Below are 23,928 nucleotides of genomic sequence, written 5' to 3' on the forward strand. Positions count from 1 at the left end.
GCTAAAAAATTATAAACACTGCCATCTACTGGTTGAAGAATATATCTCTGCTAAATTCTGATGTAGTTGTTGCACAAAATACATGAACGCTGTATTCCAACACCCCCAGTCACCAGCTACTCCAAAGTCCCATCTCAGATCTCAGTTCTATAAATCTGTTTCTCATGGGTTGGAAATCTTTGCATCTCACCCCATGAATCTGGCTCTGGTTTTAATGCTACGCAAGCAACATAGGACAGATGTTTGGCTGGGATGCCTTTATTGCCTCTGGTGGATTTCCTGACCGAAGCCTGGTTTCTTCTTTTACAGTATTTGAATTGTCTGTGTCAATTTCTATTTCTGTGTCACTTTGTTGCTTATCTTCATGTGACATTGTGGTGGAATTTTCTCAGTTTGAAGAGTTTGTGTTAGTTCAAGAAATTCTGAACACACTGAAGTTTTACCGACAATTATAATTCTACTGATAGTTACCCTGTTTGTGTCTTGGTGTAGAATTCTGTACCCCCTTTGAGATTCACTGTACCCCACAAGAATACGTCCCTTTTTGCAAGCATCCCATTTTGTACATTTTTTTCTTTTGGAATGCGCATATAGGCTTTGCTTAAAAAACTGTTTAAATGGTTAAAATTCAGGGTCTTCCCATTTCATTTCACAAGGAGTTTTCTCTGTTGATTTTCCTGGTAGTCGATTTAGAGATTTCAGCAATTCTTTCTGCAACCCCTTTTTTGTTCTGGGTTGTATAGTATGGCAGTTTAAAATATTATGCCATGCTTTCTGAGAATCACCTGGGTATTCAGTTCCATTATATGTGTGCAATACAAATGTGTTGCTTACTTGAGCCAAATACTGTTCAAGTTTCTCTGGTACTTCACTTTGGTTGTGTAGCACATATAGCGTAGTATACCTGGAGTCATCATCTATAAAAGTGAGAAAATACCTTTTCTTTCCTGAAGTCAATTTTTCCATTGGACCACAAAAAACTAAATGAATGAATGAAGTCCAGCTGTTACTCTGCTTTGGAAAGGCTTTTCTTGTCCTTTTTCCCTTTATACAGCTGGTTCATTTAATTGTTTGATAACATGGACTAATTTTCATTCCACTTGCATAGTCATTCTCAGGTAATTTCTTTATTATGCCAGGACTTCTGTGCCATGTGTGATGGCAGTTTGAATGTTTTTCCTGCTTGGCAATATTAACCACTTCATTGCAGATCAGCTGATACAGTTCATCTGTAATTTTAGCCTTTGAAAACAAGATATCTCCTTTTGTGATGGCATAACTGTCACCTTGGAAGATCACTACATTGCACTGTTTTGTGAGATTCTTCACTGAAAAATATTAGTTTCAAGAGTAGAGACATACAGGACATTTTTCACAGGTATCTTTCTGGGGAATAGAACAGTAAAGAAAACTGTCTCCTATTCCTTCTTATTTCATTATTTGCCCATTAGCTGTAGTGATTTTTTTTTCTGTTTTATTGTGGCCAAGGTGAATAAGGAGATTTCTGTAATTTGTCATGTGACTCATAGCTCTTGAATCAACACACCATGCCTACAAAAATAAGGTGCAGCTTTTGGATTGAAAAACATTCATTATCTACAGAAAAATCAGTCTCTTCCTTCACAGTTTTGGCCTATTGTAGTTTAGTTTGTTTTCACATTCTAGCTTTCCAGATTCTGCAATCTGCTTTTAAATGGCCCTGTTTCTTGCACACTAAGCATTCATGTGTTTCTTGTTGCATGTTACTGCTTTTATTCATATTTTTAATTTTTAAAGCAGACTCTGCGACAGAAGCACCGTCTCTATTAATGCTTTCTGTTTTACACTTATATTCATCCACATACTTGCCCTTAACATATTCCAATATCAGTTCATCATCTGGATGTGCATCAAGTGTTGTGACTAGTATTTCATAACTTTCTGTTAAACTACTAAGTAATAGTGCTGCTACATTAAAAAGCTTGTATTTCTTCTTTTACAGTATACCTCTCAGCCTCTCAAGCATTCAACCATTTCCAAGGTGTGCCTTATGTAATCCTGCATATCCTGGCCTTTCATCAGCTTGGTTTGGTACAGCTTTCTAAGTAAATATTGTCAATTGTTGAGATTAGCTCTTTCATGCACCTTTTGCAATCCTTCTCACATTTCTTTAGCAGTTTCACACTTATATATATATGTATGATTTGATCATCTTCTATGCTGAGAGATTGTGCTCTGAGCTTTCTGATGTTTTTCTATCCATTCATCTGAAGGGTGTTCTTGGCTGACTTCATTTATACATTTCCATGTACCTTCTCTTATTAGCAGCATTTTCATCTTGAATTTACAAGACTGACTTACAAATGAAAGCTTTGTTTCAGCTGTGTTACAGGCCATTTTCTTTTATTCTGTTGCAATATTCTTTCTGTTACTGTATCTTGCACTTATTTGCTGAAGTCAGCTATGATTGGGCCCTTAACCAATTAGAAATTCTGTATATAGCCCTACAGAACAGACAGTGCAGAGTCCACATGTGCTTTTATGCTTCACTGCAACAAGGATGCAGGAAAATTTATTCAGAAAAAGACATAGTTAATACCATAGATGCAGCTACAAACTTATAAACACTACCATCTACTGGTTGAAGAATATATCTCTACTGAATACTGATGTAGTTGTTGCACAAAATAAATGAACAATGTATTTCAATAACTTTTGACTCTAAATGTACTATACCTAAATGTACTGGCATATTTAGTAAGGTTCATACTCCAAGAATGTTTATTTCTACAATAAAAAAACACAGCCAGTACTATACGGGTAGCACAGTGGCTAAGTGGCTATCACTTCTGCCTGGCAACACTAGGGTCGTTGGTTCCAATCACAACCACGGCACTACCTGCACAGTGTTTGCATGTTCTCCCTGTGCCTGTGTGGGTTTCCTCCCATACTCCAAAGACATGCTGGTAGGTTAATTGGCTCCTGTCTAAATTAGCCCTGGTGTATGTATGTGAGTTAGGAACCTTAGATTGTAAGCTCCTTGAGGGCAGGGACTGATGTGAAGTGATAAGTAACTTAAATAAGTATTGTATTTTAGAAAATGGTTGATTCAAAGAGTTATACATATGCAGCAATGAATGTGACATTCACCAAATATTCACTGCAGGTAAATCAATCTGTGTAATTTAATACACATGCACCAGAAAGGTAAATCTGCAGTGTATGTTTTACAAATATGCCCCTAAGGCATTTTTTCCAAATAACAGCAACTATGAAAACTGCATACCTTGGAGGAGACTTGCTAAATTGGTGCACACAGAATTTGGTGCAGCTGTGTGCAGTAACCAATCCGCTTCGAATTTCAGCGTGTTCAATTAAACTTTGACAATAAAAACCTAGAAGCTGATTGGTTACTATGCACAGTTGTTCCAGATTCTGTGTGCACCAGTTTTAGTAAATTGTTCCCATTATATGCTAAATATATTGGTTCTAATTAAATATAATGCATGCTCTATTTAGATTTGGAGTTTTCTTTCATAGATGTCTTTTGGAATGAACGAGTTGAGACTGCAACACGACAAGATAGTTTCCGGGCCATCCGTGCTATATAGGACATGAAGATCAGGACCACCACTGCAAGTCCATTTATGTACAAGTCCCGCACAAAGAATCTTTTGCATTTGATTGGCCATGGTCTTCCACACCTAGGTATTTCATTCCCTGTCAGGTCTTGGAAAGCCTTCATGGATGCAGAGTGTGGAGTTGCACATTGCACCTTTGCAGGGTTTCTCTGCACAGGTTGGGAATCAAACCACGCTTTCAGGTAAAGGATGCTGCAGTCACAATTCCAAGGGTTCCCAGAGACATCAACTTCTTGGAGGCTAACCAAATGATCCAAAGCTCCTGGTGGAACAGTAGTCATCAAATTGTTTTGCAAATAAAGCTTCACTGTTGTAAATGGAAGATCTGGCACAGTTATGAGATGCCTCGAACTGCAGTTGACTATTAGTCCATGGGTCTCAATTACACCGCAACTGCAAGAGGTGGGGCATGAATCGATACTACTTTCACCAAACCCAACTGAAAGAAGTAGCATGAGAAACCAAGACATTTTGCTCTACAATGCCTGAAAGACAGAAGATTAAATATAGTTTATCATAAAGCTTTATAATATTATTTTAAAACACTTTATTATTATAATTATAATACCATGCCTATTTTGTTGCTGCTTATGTCGAAACATGTAAACACTAAACATGAAGACATCACTTCAATGATAGCTTGTTACACCCCCGTAGTTTCCAGAACATTTTTCAGGTTTCAGTGCTTTAATAATTTAACTGACAAATTTTTAATTGACAATTAATCAGTCACATAATAGTGTACCACATTAATTTTATATAATTTTTTGAACTTTCAGATTGAGCCTTTGGGGGGTATTTAATAACCACAGTTTTTTTGTAACTTTAGGACTGTAAAGCTTTATTTTTTAAATTAAAATAACTTATACTTACCTGTTCTGCGCAATAGTATCGCTCTGTGCAATTGCAGCCTGCTATGGGGCCACTTATGTGGGCCTGATGCTGACCCAGGCTGTGTGCATCTATAGATACATAGAGGATAGTTCAGCCCCACCCCCACTCCCTCCCCACAGTATTTGACTGATAGCACAGCAGGAGAATGCAGAAAGGGAGGAGAGCAGGTCTGGTGGTTGGGACAATGCTGGATCAAGAGTGGTGTCAGTTAAGTGTTTAAGGGCGGGGGCACAGACACATGAAGGTTTTAACCACTTCAATACTGGGCACTTTTACCCCCTTCCTGTCCAGGCCAATTTTCGGCTTTCAGCATTGTCACATTTTGAATGACAATGCGCGGTCATGCAAAACTGTACCCATGAAAAAAAAATTCTCTTTTTTTTACACAAATAGAGCTTTTTGGTAATATTTAATCACCAATGAGGTTTTTTTGTGTTTTTTTTTTTTTACTTTTGAAAAAAAAATGTTTTTCTTTATTTATGTTATAAAAGTTGGCGAGTTTTTTGCAGCTGCAATTTTTTGTCACAATTTGTTTTAAAATGAAGAAATTAAAAAATAAAAAAATCACTGCAGCTTGATAAAGGAGCGCACCCCTGGTTAGTGCACAATGCTCCGAAATGTCGTTGCATCACTTCCGGTAACGCGGTTACGCCGTACACTTCGCTCCATCTGCGTTCCACCACAGTACACAGCGGTCCTCCGGTCCCATCCTCTGACTGCCGGCTTCCGGACCTAGAAACTGGAAGCCTGTACCCGCAGAAGATGCTAACCGCTCCCGGATGCCATTGTATTGGACTGCAGATGTGCCTTATTTTATCCTTCACAATGTGAGTGTTCATTCACACTATTGTTTACAATTAAAGTATTAAAGGTCTGCACTCAGTGGCACCTTCTTTTATTCCCTTTTTACAAACTGATTCATTCAGTGTTTTGTTGTGATTAGCTGTGATTGGCCAAAGCTCATCACATGGTACAGATGGGCTGTGATTGGCCCTGTCTGTACCATGCGACCAATGTGACCAATCACAGCTAACAAGACAATTATATACAAGGGATGGCATGAAAGAAAGTCATCCATTGTATACAATTGTCATGTAATCACATGACACTGGCAGTGAACCGGAATAGTGAACACAGCCGGGGACAGATCGCGCAGCTGTACGGACCCACATGAGCGTGCCTTCTGACGGGATGTTACATGACATCCACTCAGAAGGAGCAGAGTCCCACCAGTCAATTTGCTATAGGCTGGATGGGAAGGTGTTAAAAGGAGAGAATGCATTAAGGAGAAAACATTTTAAAATGTATGAACCCTGATGTACTGACTGACTAACACATTTCTTGAGGACCTAAAATGCCAGGACAGTCCAAACACATTCAAAATAACTCCTTTTTGCAAAATAGACACCCCAAGGTATTTAGTAATATTTTGAAGATCTACTTTTTGTCACACTTCTGAAAACTGAAGAAACAGACATTTATTTCACAAAATAAAGGATTATTTCACAAAAATGGCATTTTAACATTTTAAGTTATTTCTATAAAAAACATGGCTATTGTTAGAATTATGCTGGAAAGCACATTCTTTTATTCTTCCTAAATATTGGGATACCACATATGTGAGACATTTTTCCTGCATAGTTGCAAAGAGGGTCCCAAAATCCCAGGAGCACCTTAAGGCATCCAAAGGGCATAAAATATGCATCTGATTTCCTGTATACCTACACCTTTCAGAGGCACTGGAGAGCAAGAGCAGTAAAAACTCCTTCAAAATTACGCCATTTTGCAAAGCAGACACCCCAACACATAGTAAACCTTTCCAAGATTTAATTTTTTGGTTCAATTTTTTGAAAAATGAAGACAAAAATGCAAGACTTTTCATTTTATTTCAACATTTTTATTAAAAGATTGCAAACTGACAATTAGATCAGTCAGAGGTCGTTTCACAGAATATCATTATGACAGAGAATGAAAATTCAACATCTAATTAGAAATCTTAAGGTGACCCACTGTCAGATGAGCAGACAATCAAATTATTATGATCTCAGACATAAATCATATATAAGATAGAGATAATGACAATCAACAAAAAACTAAATAATGCAAGCCCAGCCCATGAGGGACCAGAAAGAGTTTTCATTTTAATAAGATATTTCTTATACCCCAAAATGCATGCTGCTTCTCATGAGTATAGCAATTCTGCAAGGGTGAGACTTTTAGGGGTTTATTTACTAAAGCTGGAGAGTCCAAAATCAGACTCCCTTCTGCATAGAAACCAATCAGCTTCTAACCTCAGCTTGTTCAATGAAGCTTTGGCAATGAAACCTGGAAGCTGATTGGTTTGTATGCAGAAGGGAGTCTGATTTTGCACTCTCCAGCTTTAGTAAATAAACCCCTTAGTGTCTGTACCTGACAGTTATAGCACCTGCCAATAACACACTTCCTGTTAGTAGTGTGACAACGCTCACTGCACTGTATCTGTGGAGAAGCAACAGTGTCACCCCAGGGCTGGAAATGTGTTGGGACTACAAAACACCTCAGCCTCTGCTCTTCTCAATAACTCGGGGAGGTGTTTTGAAGTTCCGAGTCTGACTGATAACATTGCTTAAGTACAGTTAACATTTTAAAAAATCAGCACAAGGGACAGTATTTACATTCAACATGAAGAGTCCTTTGTGCTGCTGGCTGGTCTCTTAATTGAAATGCAATATCCTCTGCCACCCCCGCCCCTCAGACCCCTGTCATAACCCCACAGCCGTAATGTTCTAGTGCTACCAGGGTCAATATCTTCAGCTGGACCTGTCATAAACATTTGTCAAGAGTGCCGACAATGCCTGCCCTTTTCCACCCCCCCCCCCCCCCCCCCCTTATTCCTATTTTTCTATTCTCAGCCCATTCTGGTCCGGTGACATGAACCAGCTCCCCTGTGCCAGTCAGTGGAGGCTGCAGAGGAGAAGAAGGAGTGCCATAGATGTTGTCTTTGCTCCAGTCATTCCCAGTCATTGTTGATCACTGTCTCTCCTCTCCCTTGCAGTCACTGCTGGCTGACACAGGAGGTCAAGTAACTGGACCAGAGAGGGCTGAAAATAGGTGTTAGAAGGGCGGAGCATTTTTAAGCAGGTCTTTGAGCCCCAAAAAATGGGCAAGTGGTGTCAGCAGTGGCACCCAAATGTGAAAATACTGAGAAGTGGATTCTTCATGGATTCAATATTTATTCCATCTAGAATAGTATAAAAGACTATTTAACACTAGTGATGTTTAGCCAGGAATTCTGCTTTAATGATAACAGTACAGCAGAAGTAGAGTTTACTGGAACTTAAGAGCTGTCTAGATTGCTGGCAGGATCACCTTATCAAACAGATGCTGGCAGGATCACCTTATCAAACAGATATAACAAAATGCTTTTAATAGTATACTTAATGTCAGAAAATGAAGTCCTGCTAGATCACTTAAGACTGGTCCCTTTTGCAGATACTGTATATGAGGTGGTATCAAAAGGTTTTGAGACTAGTTTTGTAACATGCCAACAGATGGCAGCACAAGCTGCACGCACAGTCACAGTGAGCACCGACCTTCACAAGTCAGTGTGCAACTGGGTGCTATTTTGACCACATCTGCTATTTCATCATGAACAGTAAGTTTGAACAAAGAGCAAACAGGAAATTCAGTGTGAAACTGGGCAAAACTGCCACAGGCATTTGACATGATTCAGCAAATTTACAGCAATGCTACAATGAGTTGTTTTGAGGTGTTTTGAGTGGTATGCGCACTTCAAGAGCAGAAGAACATCACTGCAAGATGACGAGATAAGGAAGACCTTCAAGAAGCTCAACCCTCAAAAATGCTCTCTTCCCGAAGATGAAGATCCAGCTCAAAAGTTGCTTTTTTGAAAACATTGAAGAGATCCAACAATTTGCCCAGTTTCACATAGAATTTCACATTTGCTCTTTGTTTTAACTTGCTGTCCATGACGAAATAACAGATGTGGTAATGCACAAGGTCAGAATAGCACCAGTTACACAGCTCCCAATGTACATTGGACAATATCTTTTTGCACACTGAATTATGAAGGTCTGTGCTCCCTGTGACTGTGCGTGCAGCCTTGTGCTGCCATCTGTTGGTGTGTTACAAAACTAGTCTCAAAACGTTTTGATACCACCTAGGAGCTATGTAAATATTAAAATAAATGTCTCTACTGTTTAAAATCCAGTAATACATTGTCTCACCCTGCTCTGCACATGCTCAGTTTCTGTCTATTTTTAGGCACTGATGAATTTGTAGAGGACGATCTGCTGACAGCCTTAGAGTAAAATGAAACCCTCCTATTCTTTACAGCCAAGGAAGCTGCTTCTTTTTGATCTGCAACTGCCATGGTGCTGCACATGTGATCAGTTATGACACCAGCCATTTGATAGTTTGAAAGTTTGGTTGAGGACACAAGCAAACGTGACAGTTAGCAATCCTGGCATTCTAAGAATGTAACTGTTTTTGGAAACCATTATACTAACAGGTTTTGTACTGCTTTAGGATTTACTGCTGCTCAGGGGCTCAGGGCTTCAAGAAAATGGTAGCCTCTGGAAAGAAGAAACAGGAACAATGCTGGAGGCCATTTACAGCACACACTCATTTTGGTATTCTAATTATTCATGTGGAATGTGTGTTCCTTGCTAAAGAACATTGTTTTTCATCAAGTTTGTGTGGGTAAAGTTCCACTTTAACCCCTTCATGCCTAAGGGTAAAACAAATCTTAATGCCTAAGCACAATTTTGCAACGTTGACATGTGTTAGTAAAACCATATATATCATCACAACTACTTTGTACATCCAGGTGAATTATACCTTGTTTTTTTTTAGGACAAACTGGGCTTTCATTTGGTGGCAAATGGTAATGGATATCTCCTGATTTTTTTTCTATTATTATTTTATTTCAGGTACTTATATAGCGCCGTCAATTTACACAGCACTTTACATACATATTGTACATTCACATCAGTCCCTAACCCTCAAGGGGTGTACAATCTAAGGTCCCTAACTCACATTCATACATACACATATTAGGGTCAATTTAGACAGGATCCAATTCACCTATCAGCATGTCTTTGGAGTGTGGCAGGAAACCGGAGTACCCAGAGGAAATCCACACAGGCACAGGGAGAACATGCAAACTTCAGGCAGGTGGTGCTGTGGCTGGGATTCGAACCAACGACCCTAGTGCTGCCAGGCGGAAGTGCTAAACATTTAGCCACTGTGCTGCCCAATTATGAAAGGAAAATTGGAAAAAAAAATGTATTTAAATTTAGCGGTGTGTTTCATGTTACTACCATAACCTACCACCAAAGAACAACCCAAAATACATTTTCCAGCTCTTGATGATCTCAGCGATATCATATATGTGTATGTTATTTGTACCCATAGTACAGTACATTTTGTTTTTTGGTTTTTTTTTTACCTAAAACACACTGACACTGATACCAAATAAAACAAAAACACAAAAAAACTGACCTTTGAACCTGACTTTTTGACCTTGACCTTGACCCAAACACTTACCCTGGCACTAAACTAGATCAAACCTTGATCTAGGTATTTGTTCTTTATTTTTTAATATTTATTTATATATATATTTTTTAACAAATATTTTTCACCCCTCTATTGCAGGAGTTAGAGAGATACAATGTATCTCTCTTCTCTATTCATAGAGAGAAAAAAAAAACAAGGGGGCCGGGCTGTGCAGTGACTGATCACTGTGATAGCCAACCAGAGGCTATCACAGCGACCATGTGACCCGCAATCGGGAGTCCCAGGTCCCGATCAGGACCCAGGGCTCTCAGTGACACCCTGGTCTTTGTGTAGGAAGACAGGTATGTAACTATGCGGCCCCACGGAAAAAAGCGCAGTCCTGTGAGGCCACATATTTATGTGATGTCAAGGGGTTAACAGACCGCAAGAAGCAAGGGAAGGGAAAGGAAGATCATTGTTAGGGTTTCCATACACTTCCAAACTGCCAAACCTGTTGCTACATCCCTGCATTTGGCAGCAGCCCATACATTATTTTCTAATAAAAAGAAAAAACGTGGGACTGTCTTGTTATCAATACTTCACTGTAGCAAGTTCTTGCTCAGCCGGTGACTGATGCCTGTGAAGGAGGCTCATAATTCTAGTACCTGTGGTGCTGATATTCACACAGAATGTAATGTCTCTAGTACACTATCATAGCACATTTATCAGAGCAGCCTTAGTTCAGCTCTGGGATCCGCAGTTCTTTCACTGCTTCCATATTTCCTTGTACCTCCGACACATAATTCCAATTGCTGTTCTCCTGTGCAATGAATTATCCTCAATACATTATTTTCCAAACACCTTGCAGCAAAACATTATTGCTATAGATTATATTTTAGTTGCTGAGTTGTATCTTGCATTAATTCATTTTCAACTTCAGTATCAATTTTTCATCTGAGAGGCCTAATTCATCCACCTGCCCATATAGTTTATCTCCGCTTTGTGCTAGGCCAACAGTTCTGCTGCTGCCATGAAAACTGGCTGCAAATTGGAAAAAAATATATATTTTATTTCCTCTGACTGCCAGCCCCTTGCCATTAGACTTGTCTTTGTATTACTGAGAATATATGAGAGCTGAAGATATGCTAGGCAACGTAGACGACATCTTGATAAGGTGACCTTGGTTCGAACTGAACGTGATTAGTTCCAACTTATTATGGCAATAATTCACAAATATTTCTATTTGAATACATTTTTTTTCTGTAGGAGTGTGATTCATTTTTAGCAATAATTATCATATTTTTTTCTACTTTAGATTATGCGCATTATATTTTTGATCAAAGAACATTTTTGGTTATATACATGACAAAGAAAAAAAGAATAAAGATGTACCATTATACAGGAGCAAGAAAGATTTAGGTTTTGTAGTTGCCATGGCAAACGCCATTACACTAAACTGCACAAAGCTATTTAGAAGTACAAAGGTATGTAGGTGACTAACACAGACTAATGGAAGGGCGACAGCTCCCAGCCATTTCTAACAAACATACTGTGTAATGAGAGAGGCAGTCAGAAAGAAAGAAAGAGCCATATTGAGAAAAAGATGGATAGATAGAGTAATAAATAGATTGTAAATCGACTATTAACAGATGGACTTTTTCACACTTGAAGAGCAATCCACATTCAGATTGTTTTTAGAGGACATTTGACAGGCAGTGAGGAGGCCTCATATCCCCTCCTCACTGCTTGATTTTACCCTGTAATGCCACACCACTGCGGTACCATGCATGTGGTTGCATCTCTTTTCCATTGAATTCAATGGGCAGTGACTGTCACATTCTGCAGCCAGAATTCAAAATGCCCCATCCGCAACGCAAAGCATCTTGGACGCAGCATGTCTTCAGCCGTGTTTCACTGTATTGCTAGGATTCGGGTGGGTGGCCCATGTGCAAGAACCCATAGGCTCAGTTCACACTAGTGCGGTTTCAGTTGTGCCTTGTGTCTCACAGAATTGCATGACAATGGGAATCACATTCAATGATTTTCAGTGGTGCTTGTTCACATCAATGCAACTCCGCAAGGTGTAATTTTGGAAAAGGTTCAAGTACTACTCTGATGCTATACCAGCACAATTTTGGCTCCATAGATTATGCAAATCACATGAAAGTAGCATCCAGGTGTAGCACCCTCCTAGGTAGATTGCTAGGATGTATATAGTCTAGTTTAGTATAGTGTGGTCTCCTGCTTAACCAGTTCCCAACAGCGCTATAGCCGAAGGACGTCATTCCAGAACACGCCCCCAGCATCGCGCACCCGGCGCCGCCTGTGATCTCTGTGTCCTACGGATATATGGTAAACAGACAATTACAATGGCCTTTTACCAATGACACAGCAGAACACAGGGTAAATACAGTTGTCGGTTATCGGCTGCACTTTCCTCACGCTGTGAAGTACTGCCGAGAACCGGCAATTGTCAGCGAAGGGATCAGCACTGATCATCAGGGCATTGATGATCAGTGCCCTGATGATCAGTGCCACCCACCTGTGCCCAGCAGTGCAACCCACCTGTGCCCTGCAGTGCTACCCAGCAGTGCAATCCACCTGTGCCCTGCAGTGCCACCCACCTGTGCCCTGCAGTGCCACCCACCTGTGTCCATCAGTGCAACCCACCTGTGTCCATCAGTGCCACCCACCTGTGCCCATCAGTGCCATCCATCAGTGCTGCCTATCGGTGCCAACCATCAGTGCTCAGCAGTGCCGCCCATCAGTGCAGCATCATCGGTGCTGCCAATCAGTGCCACCTATCAGTGCAGCATCATCAGTGCCACCTATCAGTGCCTCCTATCAGTGCCCATCAGTGCTGCTTATCCGTGCCACCTCATCAGTGCCTATCAGTGCCCAGCAGTGCTGCCTATCAGTGCAGCCTCATCAATGCACATCAGTGAAAGAGAAAGATTACCTGTTTGCAAAATCTTATAACAGAAACAAAGAAAAAAATTTTTTTTTTTAATTTTTTGCTCTTTATTTGTTTATAGCGCAATAAATAAAACACCCACTGGCAAGCAAAGACCACCAAAAAAAAGGTCTATTTGTGTGAAAAAAATGTTAAAAACTCCATATGGGTACAATGTTGCATGACCGCACAATTGTCATTCAAAGTGCCACAGCACTGAAAGCTGAAAATTGGCCTGGGCAGGAAGTGCCCAGTAGGCAAGTGGTTAAAAAATAAGTTCTCCTTTGGGAACATGTTACATGTTCCACCTGTTTTTAGGGTGAAATGTTGGGGTGGATGTTCCTGATCCTGCAGCTGCTGCCCGATCCCCTCCCACCCTGTGACAGAAGTACAGGAAAAGTTCCCCATACCAGCTGTCACTGTTTAAAAACAGCACGGCTGTACAGGGCTCTGTCCACACGGCCATGTCATTCATTTTCCATCCTAAAGAAAAGAAAGAGAGACTCAAAAGTTTTTTTGAACTTTAAGTGAAAACGGCTATGAGTTTCAAGCTAGCTAGGTCAGATAGGACTGTCTGCCTCTGTTTTTCTTTTTCAGGGCCCTGGTAGACGACGTGGCAAGAGTTTGCCCTAAGAAACCCATCCATGGAAGATTTTCTGCGTGAATGTTAGTGCAGATATATCTAGGTTGTGTTTGCCTTTTTTTTGTGTGGGAGGGTCACCTCTTTGGAGAGGATGTTCCTACAGTTAGCTGACAGACAGAATGTGCCATCTCTTTGTCGAAATGTATTTCCTTGCAGGACTGCGAGGATTGAATACGCCTCTGCTGAGACAACTCCACTGTCATTGTTGATTGATATTGTGTAAATTTGTTAGCTATCTTAGAAATAGATAGGATTGTTTTTCTTTATCACCCCACCAATCATTTATATTTTTTTTGGGGGGGTGCACTAATTAAAGTTGAACCGGGTAGAGTTTTACATAAATGTCCTGTGAATACTTGTATAACAGATGTCTTATATTTTTCCACTGCTAATTTATTTTTGTTCTATAGGCTACATTGGCCTTGTTAATATGTTATTTGTCTTTTCCCCCTTCCAAGTTTGTCGGTTGCTCCACCCTCATTTTTGTACAAAGTATTTTTGTAGGAGCAGCTGCCCAGGCCAATGAGGACATGGCCTATTTTGGCGGAGGCAGGGGCGGACTGACCATTTGGAAACTCGGGCACGGGGTCAGTAGGGGGCCCCATGAGATGCCCCTGGTACCTTTTTCACAGGCTTTTTTGAGTTTGGGCAAGGACACAGGGGCCCCATGATCCCCTATTGCCCGGGGGCCCCATGAGTTGTCCTGGGCGGAGGAGTGAGTGTAGCACCCTCCTAGGTAGGTTGCTAGGATGTATATAGTCTAGTTTAGTAAAGTGTGATCTGCTTAACCACTTGCCCTCCTAAGGATTTACCCCCCTTCCTGACCAGGCCTTTTTTTTTGCTATTCGGCTCTCCACTATTTCAAATGGTAACTGTGCGGTCATGCAGTGCTGTACCCAAACAAAATTTATGTACTTTTTTTACACAAATAGAGCTTTCTTTTGGTGGTATTGGATCACCTGTAAGCTTTTAATTTTTTGTGCTATAAACAAAAATAGACCGAAAATTTTGAAGAAAAAAAAAAAACGATATTTTTACTTTCAGCTATAAAAAATATATAGTAAACTCAAAGTTAGTCATAAGTTTAGGCCAAAATGTATTCTGCTACATGTCTTTGGTAAAAAATATCCAAATAAATGTATATTGATTGCTTTGTGTGAAAGTTATAGCATCTACAAACTATGATATAGATACTGCAATTTACGCCATTTTTTGTTATACAGCACTGCATTAGTTTAACTGACAATTGCGCAGTAATGCAATTCTGTACCAAAACAAAATTTATATCCCTTCTTTTATAAAAATTGAGCTTTCTTTTGGTGGTATTTGATCACCTGTAAGCTTTTTATTTTTTGTGCTATAAACAAGAAAAGACCGAAAAGTTTGAAAAAAAAATATTTTTGCACCGTCCGAACACTGACAACAGACACCACAGCTGACCATACAAGACTAGATGACTTTATGTGAACACAGATACAAGATATATACATTCAGGGGACAATCCCCCCTCCCTGCATAATGACACAGGGCTGGGTAATCTACATTTAGTAACAAAAGACACACAGGTATTCAAACTTCACACCAGCAGACAGTCCCATCAGAAGGGAGGGCTGCTGGAGACCCCCCCCCCACTAAGCTAATATACATAAACACATACATCCCATAATAGTTTGCACCCAAGCCAGACAAACAATAGAACAATGGGTTGCAGCCACATAACATTAAATGATCAACAACCCCCACCCCACCTATCTCCTAAACCTGTCTACACAGTTTGAGACAAAGCCCACACAATATTAGGACAGATCACCCTGTACCCCTAACAGGCACAGGGTGATTTACACATAAGATGGATATGGGGAGCTGAGACAGGGGTCTCCCCACCTCTTTAAAGTGAGCTGGGTTCCATGGGCCCCCCACCCAAAGTGACTCCCGTCATACCAGTTGTTTAGTGAGGAGATCCTGTGTGGCTGACAGTGCTGCAAGAAAATGCTAGTATTTATAATTTGTCAGCACATGTGATCTGGGTTCTTCTTCCTCTTCCTCAGAGGAAGGTGACCTGCAGCAAGGGCCTTGTGAGTACAGACTATTCTACAGGGATGCTGAAACTTGAGCTGTTTAACCCCCTCAGGACCTACGTAGTCAGCTGCTGGGTGTAAGCTAGAGGGGATACCGGCTGGTATCCAGAAGAGCAACTATCCACTAAGTTCTGCATTTCTACAGAGGGGCTTTGTGCCATTCTTTGTACAGTTTGCTACACAGATCTACTTAGAGAAAGCTGTCCTCATTGTGCATGGTTCAATTCAGAATAATCCACTGTACCCCTTCCCTATCTCAGTTCTAAAACAAAATAAAAACAACAAAAACTACAACCCCCAAAGTGATCATTGGGCAGAGGTTGTGTGTACCAGACTATAGGAAACGCTGTGTGCTTGGCTGCAGCAGAAGATCTAGAAGAAAGCCAGGGCAAGATACAAGCAGCTCCTATGGGGGTAGCGGTACTCGGGTTGCATCCAAGTTGCATTACATAATTGTACTGGAAATCATATCAAAATTGGGTTACATTTGGGTCAATATTGTGTTTTACTTTTATGTTTCAAAGATTAAAAAGTACAGGGAGTAAAATGTTTAGGCAAGTAATTGTCCTAGAGACATCAATGTAAGTGGCCTAGACACCCATTTACCCCATATTCTGTCGAAGAAAATGGCTTCTTTCTAATTTCGAAAGTAAGCTTGTACATAAGAAGCCTGTTGTTAATTAATTTAATCCAGTTGTCTAGTGCAGGGCATACCATTCCCTTCCAGGATTAGAGTATTGTTTTCTTAGCAAAAAAATACAAAATACGTAAAAAATGTTTAGCATATTTGAAGGCGGCTAGTTCACCAAAAACACCCAGCAGACAATTTTTAGGTTGCAGTATATTGGGTAAACCCTCGACAGTGGAGATAAAGGAATGCACAGTAATTATCTAATAAAATGCAGTATATTATATTTGAAACCTGGAGGCTTTATTACTTTCTGTATTTAACTCTCTATGACCTGTCAAAAAAGTGACTGGGTGATCAATATCAACAAATTAGATTTTACCTGATCACTATGAAGTGCTTTGAAAAAGCCAGAGGAGGTAATGTGATTCTTTGGGCAATTTATGGCTGAGAAACCTTGGGTCCTGTCATTCATGTGGCTGTTACTTTCACATACCACCTACCTAAACATTTCTGCTGACCAAGTATACCCCTTCACGGAAACAGTATTCCCTGATGGCAGTGGCCTCTTTCAGCAGTATATTGCACCCTGCCACACTGCAAGAATGGTTCAAGAAGAGTTTAAGGAACATAGCAACCAGTGTGAGATTTTGTCTTGGCCTCTAAATTCACCAGATCTCAATACATCAAGCATTTGTGGGATATGATGGAAAAACAAGTCTGATCCATGGAGGATCCAATTCACAAATTACAGTACTTAAAGGATCTGCTACTAATGGCTTGGTGGCACATACCTCATCATACCTTCAGAGGACTAGTAGGGTCCATGCCTCGACAGGTCAGGGCTGTTTTGGCAGCAAAGGGGGGATCTTCTCAATATTAGGTGGGTGGTCATAAAGTTATGGCTAATTGATGTATATACACAAAATTAAAGGAACACTTTTTATTCAGAGTATAGCATCAAGTCAAAGAAACTCTTGGGATATTGATCTGGTCAGTTAAGTAGCAGAGGGGGTTGTTAATCAGCTTCAGTTCCTGTGGGGTTAATGAAATTAACAACAAGTGTACTAGATGGGCAACAATGAGATGACCCCCAAAATAATAATGGTTTTACAGGTGGAGGCCACTGAAATTTTTTTCTCTACTCATCTTTTCTGACTGTTTTTCTCTAGTTATGTATTTGGCTAGGTTCAGTGTCACTACTGGAGGCATGAGGCGATATGAGGACCCAGCAGAGGTTGCACAGTCAGTCAAATTCCTTCAGGATAGCAATTCAATATGTATCATTGCTAGAAGGTTTGCTGTTTTGCAGTAATTGTGCTTTTCACAGTTGAGTATAGGTTCACCCGGAGCACGTGGCAGACGTGAAAGGGTCTGGAGAAGCCATGGAGAAGTTTATGCTGCCTGTAACATCATTCAGCATGACTGTTTTGGTGGTGGGTCAGTGGTGGTCTGGGGAATCATATCCATGGAGGGACGCACAGACCTCTAAAAGCCTAGACAATGGCATCCTGACTGCCATTAGGTATGGGGATGAAATCCTTGGACCCATTGTCAGACCCTATGCTGGTGCAGTGGTTCCTGGGTTCCTCCTGGTGCATGACAATGCCCGGCCTTATGTGGTGAGAGTATGCAGGCAGTTCCTGAAGGATGAAGGAATGAAGGAATTGATACCATTGAATGGCCCCCACGCTCGCCTGACCTAAATCCAATAGAACACCTCTGGGATATCATGTTTCGATGCATCACACACTGCCAAGTTGCACCTCAGACTGTCCAGGAGCTCAGTCATGCCCTGGTCCAAATCTGGGAGGAAATACTCCAGGACAACATCCATCATCTCATTAGGAGCATGCCCCAATGTTGTTAGGCATGCATACAAGCATGTGGGGGCCATACAAACTACTGAGTACCATTTTGAGTTGCTGCAATGAAATTTCAGCAAAATGGACTAGCCTGCTGCATAATTTTTTCCCTTTGATTTTCAGGGTGTCTTTGAATTCAGTCCTCTGTAGGTTGATAATTTTAATTCCCATCAAACGATGGGGCATCCTTATGTTTCTAACACATTACCCAGTCCATATCAGTATAGATATCCAGCATGATTTTCTTTTCCCCATTAAGATCTGATGTGTTTTCAAAGTGTTCCTTTAATTTTTTCAATGTATTTATTGTTTTAGATGGGCAGTAGTCATTTTTCTTTCCTTTGATTTTTATTTTAATTTAGACCCAAGGTGATGCTTTCGCCTCCTAAATTTTTCAACTGAACATCATAACCTGTAGGTGGTAGTGTGGTATTTTCTATAAAAAAATAAATCTGAGTTAATGGATATTCTAAATAAAACTGATATTCTAGCAGGAAGTATATTTATATGTACAGTTACAGTATATGTATATCCAGACCTGGACTGGCCATAGGGCACACTGGGCATTTGCCCAGTGGGCCTGGGTAGGGGGGGCGGCCGGGCAGCACATAGAGTAACCAAAGCATGCATTTCTCAGTTCCTTTATGTGCCCGGCTGCCCCTCCTATCCATCTCCTGCTGCCCTGAGCTCCTGTATGTCCCCCCCTGTGGCCACCCCCCCATCTCCTGCAGCACTGCCGCCAGGGTCCCCCCTCCCTGCGACTGCTGCAGGGATCTGTCAAGATAGACTGTACCCAATTCTGACAGTTCCCCGCCCACCACAGACAGGAGAGGAAAGAAAGCTGGTTCTGCCCTTCCTTCTCCCACCCTCTCTTCCTGTGTCTGCCCCACCCACACTCCACCCTTGTGTCTTCTCTCCCTCCTTTCTTTCTTTCTTTCTTTCTTTCTCTCTTTCTCTCTTTCTCTCTCTCTCTCTCTCTCTCCTGTCTCTGTCCTTTCTATCTTTACTTCTTTCTTTCTTTCTTTTTCTCTCTCTATCTCCTGTTTCCCTCTTTCTTCCCTTCCTTCCTTCTTTCCCTTCTTCCTTCTTTCTTTCCTTCCTCTTTCTTTCTTTACCTCCTTTCTTTCCCTCATGCTTTCCCTCTTTCCTCCTTTCTTTCCCTCCTTCCTTCTTTCCCTCCCTTTTTCTTTTCCTCCTTCCTTCTTTCTTTCCCTTCTTCTTCCCTCCCTCCTTCCTTCTTTCCCTCCTTCCTTCTTTCCCTTCTTTCCTTCCTTCCTCCTTCTTTCTTTACCTCCTTCTTTCTTTCCCTCATGCTATCCCTACTGCTTTACCTCCTTCCTCCTTTCTTTCCCTCATTCCTTCTTTTCCTCTAGTTCCTCCCTTCCTTCCTTCCTTCTCTCCCTCCTTCCTTCTTTCCCTCCCTTTTTCTTTCCCTCCTTCCTTACTTCCCTCCTTCTTTCTTTCCCTCATGCTTTCCCTACTGCTTTACCTCTTTCCTCCTTTCTTTCCCTCCTTCATTCTTTCCCTCTATTTCCCTCCTTTCTCTCCCTCCTTCCTTCTTTCCCTCCTTTCTTCTCTCCCTCCTTCCTTATTTCCAACCTTCCTTATTTCCCTCTTTCTTTCTTTCCCTCCTTCCTTCTCTCCCTCCTTCCCTCTTACATTCCTTCCATCTTTCCTTCTTTCCCTCCTTCCTTTTTTCCCTTCTTCCTTCTCTCCCTCCTTCCTTCTTTCCCTCCATCATTCTTTCCTTCTGCCTTTCTTCCCTCCTTTCTCCTTCTTTCTTTCCTTCCTTCCTTCTTTCCCTCCTTCCTCCTTTCTTTCCATCCTTCCCTCTTTTTTTCTTTCTTTCTTTCCTTCTTTCTTTCTTTCTTTCTTTCTTTCTTTCTTTCTTTCTTTCTTTCTTTCTTTCTTTCTTTCTTTCTTTCTTTCCCTCTCTCATTTTTTCCCTCCTTCCTTCTTTGCCTCCTTCTTCTCTCCCTCTTTCTTTCCCTCTCTCTTTATTTCCCTCCTTCCTTCTTTCCCTCCTTCTTTCTTTCCCTCTCTCTTCTATCCCTCCTTTCTTTTCTCCATCCTTCCCTCTTTCCATTTTTCCTTCTTTCCCTCCTTCCTTTTTTTCCTCCTTCCCTCTTTATTTCTCTCCTTCCTTCTTTCCCTCCTTCTTTCTTTCCCTCCTTCCTATTTTCCCTTATTCCTTCTTTCCCTCCTACCTTCTTTCCCTCTTTCTTTCTTTCTTTCTTTCTTTCTTTCTTTCTTTCTTTCTTTCTTTCTTTCTTTCTTTCTTTCTTTCTTTCTCTTTCCCTCCTTCTTTCTTTCCCTCCTTCCTTCTTTCCCTCTTTATTTGCCTCCTTCCTTCTTTCCCTCTTTCTTTCCCTCCTCCCTTCCTTTCTCTCTCTCTCTTTCCTTCTCTATCTTTCTTTCTTCTTTCTCTCCTGCAAAAAAATAATAAAATATAAAATTGTAAAAAACTAAATAAAAATAAAAACCTACTGACACTAGTGGCAGAACTACCAGGGTTGCAAAGGTTGCATTTGCGACCACGCCCTGGTGTTCCGCCTCTGGGCTCTGAGGAAAGGGTCCCAGGGCTTGGGGCTGCTCAGTCCAAAATGCCTGGGCCTATTTTTTGTCCCAGTTCGGGCCTGTGTTTACCTATGTATTTAGGTATATTTATCTAATATGGACCTATTTATATGGACCCAACATTCACTGGAGGTTTTCACACTCACTGTTTATATATATATATATATATATATATATATATATATATATACATATATATATATATATATATATATATATATATATATATAAACAGTGAGTGTAAATAAACCTCCAGTGAATGTTGGGTGAATGTGGCTGCTTTATAAATATATGGTTTATAGAAAATAGTAACTGTGTTAAACGTATTTAATAAGGCAAAAGAAATGTGCAGCAGCCCACAGCAGTCACTCAGATTCAGAAAATCATTTATTTGTTGTAAATTGAAATCAGGTTTCTATACACATGGCACATCATCACTCCCTTTTTGCATAGCCGTATTACATACGCCTGATTATAAATGCTATTTTCACACGCACACACTTATTTGCAGCAGTTCGAACCCAGTGTTATCAGTCTAGTAAATGAATATCAGTAACTAACTATATTTAATGCCATATCCATTTATGGTAATTTCCTTGGGACGCTCGGCTGAGAAATTAAATATTAAAACAGAAATTTAATTGTGGAAAGGTCCATAAGAATTGCAAATTAGGTTGAGACACCTGGCACAAACTGCGGCTAAATTACTGTTTTACCCAGAGAAGAGATAGCTCAGAGACCACAGCTAAATGGAAACCTTGAACTGTACTAAGTGAGCCCTCAGATGAGCCATATCCTCATATTAAAACTGTTTTATGACTTAATAATCATAGATACAATGAATCACTTATTTTTTTCTATGCTGCTACATGTACAGTATTAAAGTAGACACACACCAGTAGAAATCAATATGGAAATTTTCATTTTTGATTGATCTTCTAGATTTAACCTGACCTTACACTGATCGAAATAAAGACAGTTAATCATGGGACATCCAAATTTCAATTCTTTTGTGGCCATCTGATCAACTTCTATCGAATGGACATGTTGGAAGATTTTCCTTGATCAATCAAGTGCAGCAGGTGATCAGTTTATTGTGACAGTGACAGTTGCTACTATCAGAATGCAATGTCTTGGTGGTGGAATTCTTCCATCCAGCCCGTTGGCTGAATAAAAAAAAAAATCTGTGTATGGCCAGTTTACACATAATTTTCCAATTTTTCACACACATTAAAAATCCGCAATTTTTTGCTAGGATATTACTTTGAACCCCCAAACGTGATATATTTTCAGAAAACAGAAGTCCTGGAGAATAATATGGTGACTGTTGGAATTTTATATGTCACACAATGTTTGTGCAACTGTTTATCAAATGCAATTTTTAGGAAAAAAATACACTAAAAATAATTTTAGTGCACACAAAAACAATAAAATACCCAATGTTTTATTAAAATATAAATGATGATGTTGCATTCAGTACATAGATAACAAACATGTCAAGACTCACAATTGCATGAAATGGTGACAAAATACATTACCTACATTTTTTCATAGGTGAAGCCTTTGCAGGGTATTGGTTTAGAGTTAACCATGAATTATGGTGCTAGAGTTATTGCTCTCACTCTGACATTCATTTTTCTTTATCTTAACCGAACATAACCGATCTTATCTCTAAATATCACCCAAACCGTACACTCCGCTCCTCGCAAGATCTCCTACTCTCTAGCTCCCTTATCCCCTCCTCCCATGCTTGTCTCCAAGACTTCTCCAGGGCGTCGCCCATCCTCTGGAACTCCCTACCCCAATCTATCAGACTATCACCTACTCTACTTACCTTTAGGCGATCACTGAAAACCTATCTCTTCAGGGAACCCTCTGCTAATACTAGAATCCTCTACTCTTCCAACCACTCCATCCCCCACAGTGATTACCTACTGTACCATTCACCCCGCCCTCCTAGATTGTAAGCTCCAAGGAGCAGGGCCCTCAAATCCCTCTTGTATTGAACTATATTGTTACTGTATTGTCTCCCACTATAATGTAAAGTGCTGAGCAAACCGTTGGCGCTATATAAATCCTGTATAATAATAATAATCTTATTCAAATTTTGTTTTCCCATTTCTTTCATTTAAATGTATTGTTATCACAAGAGATAACAATCTGTGTGGTAGCTTTGGGCAGGTGGCAGGTCTTCTTTGCTCTTCAAAGCAGCTAATCAAGCACAGACCGTGCTTGATTAGCTGCTTCCCTGGCTGTAGCGGCCAGGAAATGACAGCTCTGAAACTGGAAGTGATGAAATCATCATCGCTTCTGGCTTCAATAGTCACAGAGTAGATGTACCTCTACCTTCTCTGTGTGAAGAGATCCTGGCTGTTTACTGTAGTCCAGAAGAGCCTGTGAACCGTTGCGGGAAGCAGCAGGAGGGAGGAGTGGCGGCCCTTCTTAGTACCGTAAAAGTGATCAGCAGCTGTAGAGGCACCTAAAACACTTTTAGAAAAAAGCTGATGGCTGGCTGTAAAAAAAAAATGACACCAAGCTACTTAATACCAAGATGTATATCTACATACGACTGTCAGGTAGTGGTTAAAATCTAAAGATAGTTAAAAAAAAAAAATTCTCTATAGCTTTAGTCACTTTTTGTTTGGGGGGCAAAGATGGCTGCGTGTCTGGGGCAGAGTTAACAGACACTTTTCTCCTGTCCCCAAACAGGAGAAAAGTACCTGTAAAACTGTCCTTGTCAGCGGCTTTGAACTGCACATGCAGTCAATTAGAGAACTGCTGGGCCTTGGTGGGGTGAGGCTTATATTAACATGCCTCACCGTACAAGTAGCCTTCACATGTGCAGTCACCGAGTCGTTGATAAGAACACTTCTTCAAAGTGTTTTCCTACCAACCCATCCTCTTGCAAGTTGCGGGAAGCCCACCATACCCAATATTTGCAATTGCTTGCCCCTCTGAAAGCCAAAGCCCACAATGACACTGGTAAGAGGAGGTGACTGGTGAGTACCTGGACTTTTGGCTATGTAACCACTAGCATTGCTCATACTGAAAAATGTTATAATGAAATTAATGAATGCTTTCATTTCATTCAGATGACATTATATGATGCTATAGTAGTTCAGGCTCATGGTGAAATACATTTTCAAATTCAGATTCGAGTAATTTTGTGATTTA

The 23,928-nt window shown here is 40.5% G+C and overlaps 1 protein-coding gene across 1 annotated transcript in view; it reads right to left on the reverse strand.

Annotated features, from left to right (window-relative positions):
• Positions 1 to 2,513: 2,513 nt before the first annotated feature.
• Positions 2,514 to 23,928, reverse strand: part of LOC149461132 (platelet glycoprotein IX-like) — a 33,628-nt gene continuing 12,213 nt past the window's right edge. The window contains exon 2 of the mRNA XM_089678812.1: positions 2,514 to 4,105. Within this exon, the coding sequence (XP_089534938.1) occupies positions 3,491 to 4,090 (600 nt within the window). The 5' untranslated portion in view covers positions 4,091 to 4,105 and the 3' untranslated portion in view covers positions 2,514 to 3,490. The remainder of the gene's footprint in view (positions 4,106 to 23,928) is intronic.

Source organism: Staurois parvus, unplaced genomic scaffold, assembly GCF_062004578.1.
Source record: "Staurois parvus isolate SC_StPar_1 unplaced genomic scaffold, SC_StPar_1.0 ptg000209l, whole genome shotgun sequence".
Taxonomy (NCBI): domain Eukaryota; kingdom Metazoa; phylum Chordata; class Amphibia; order Anura; family Ranidae; genus Staurois; species Staurois parvus.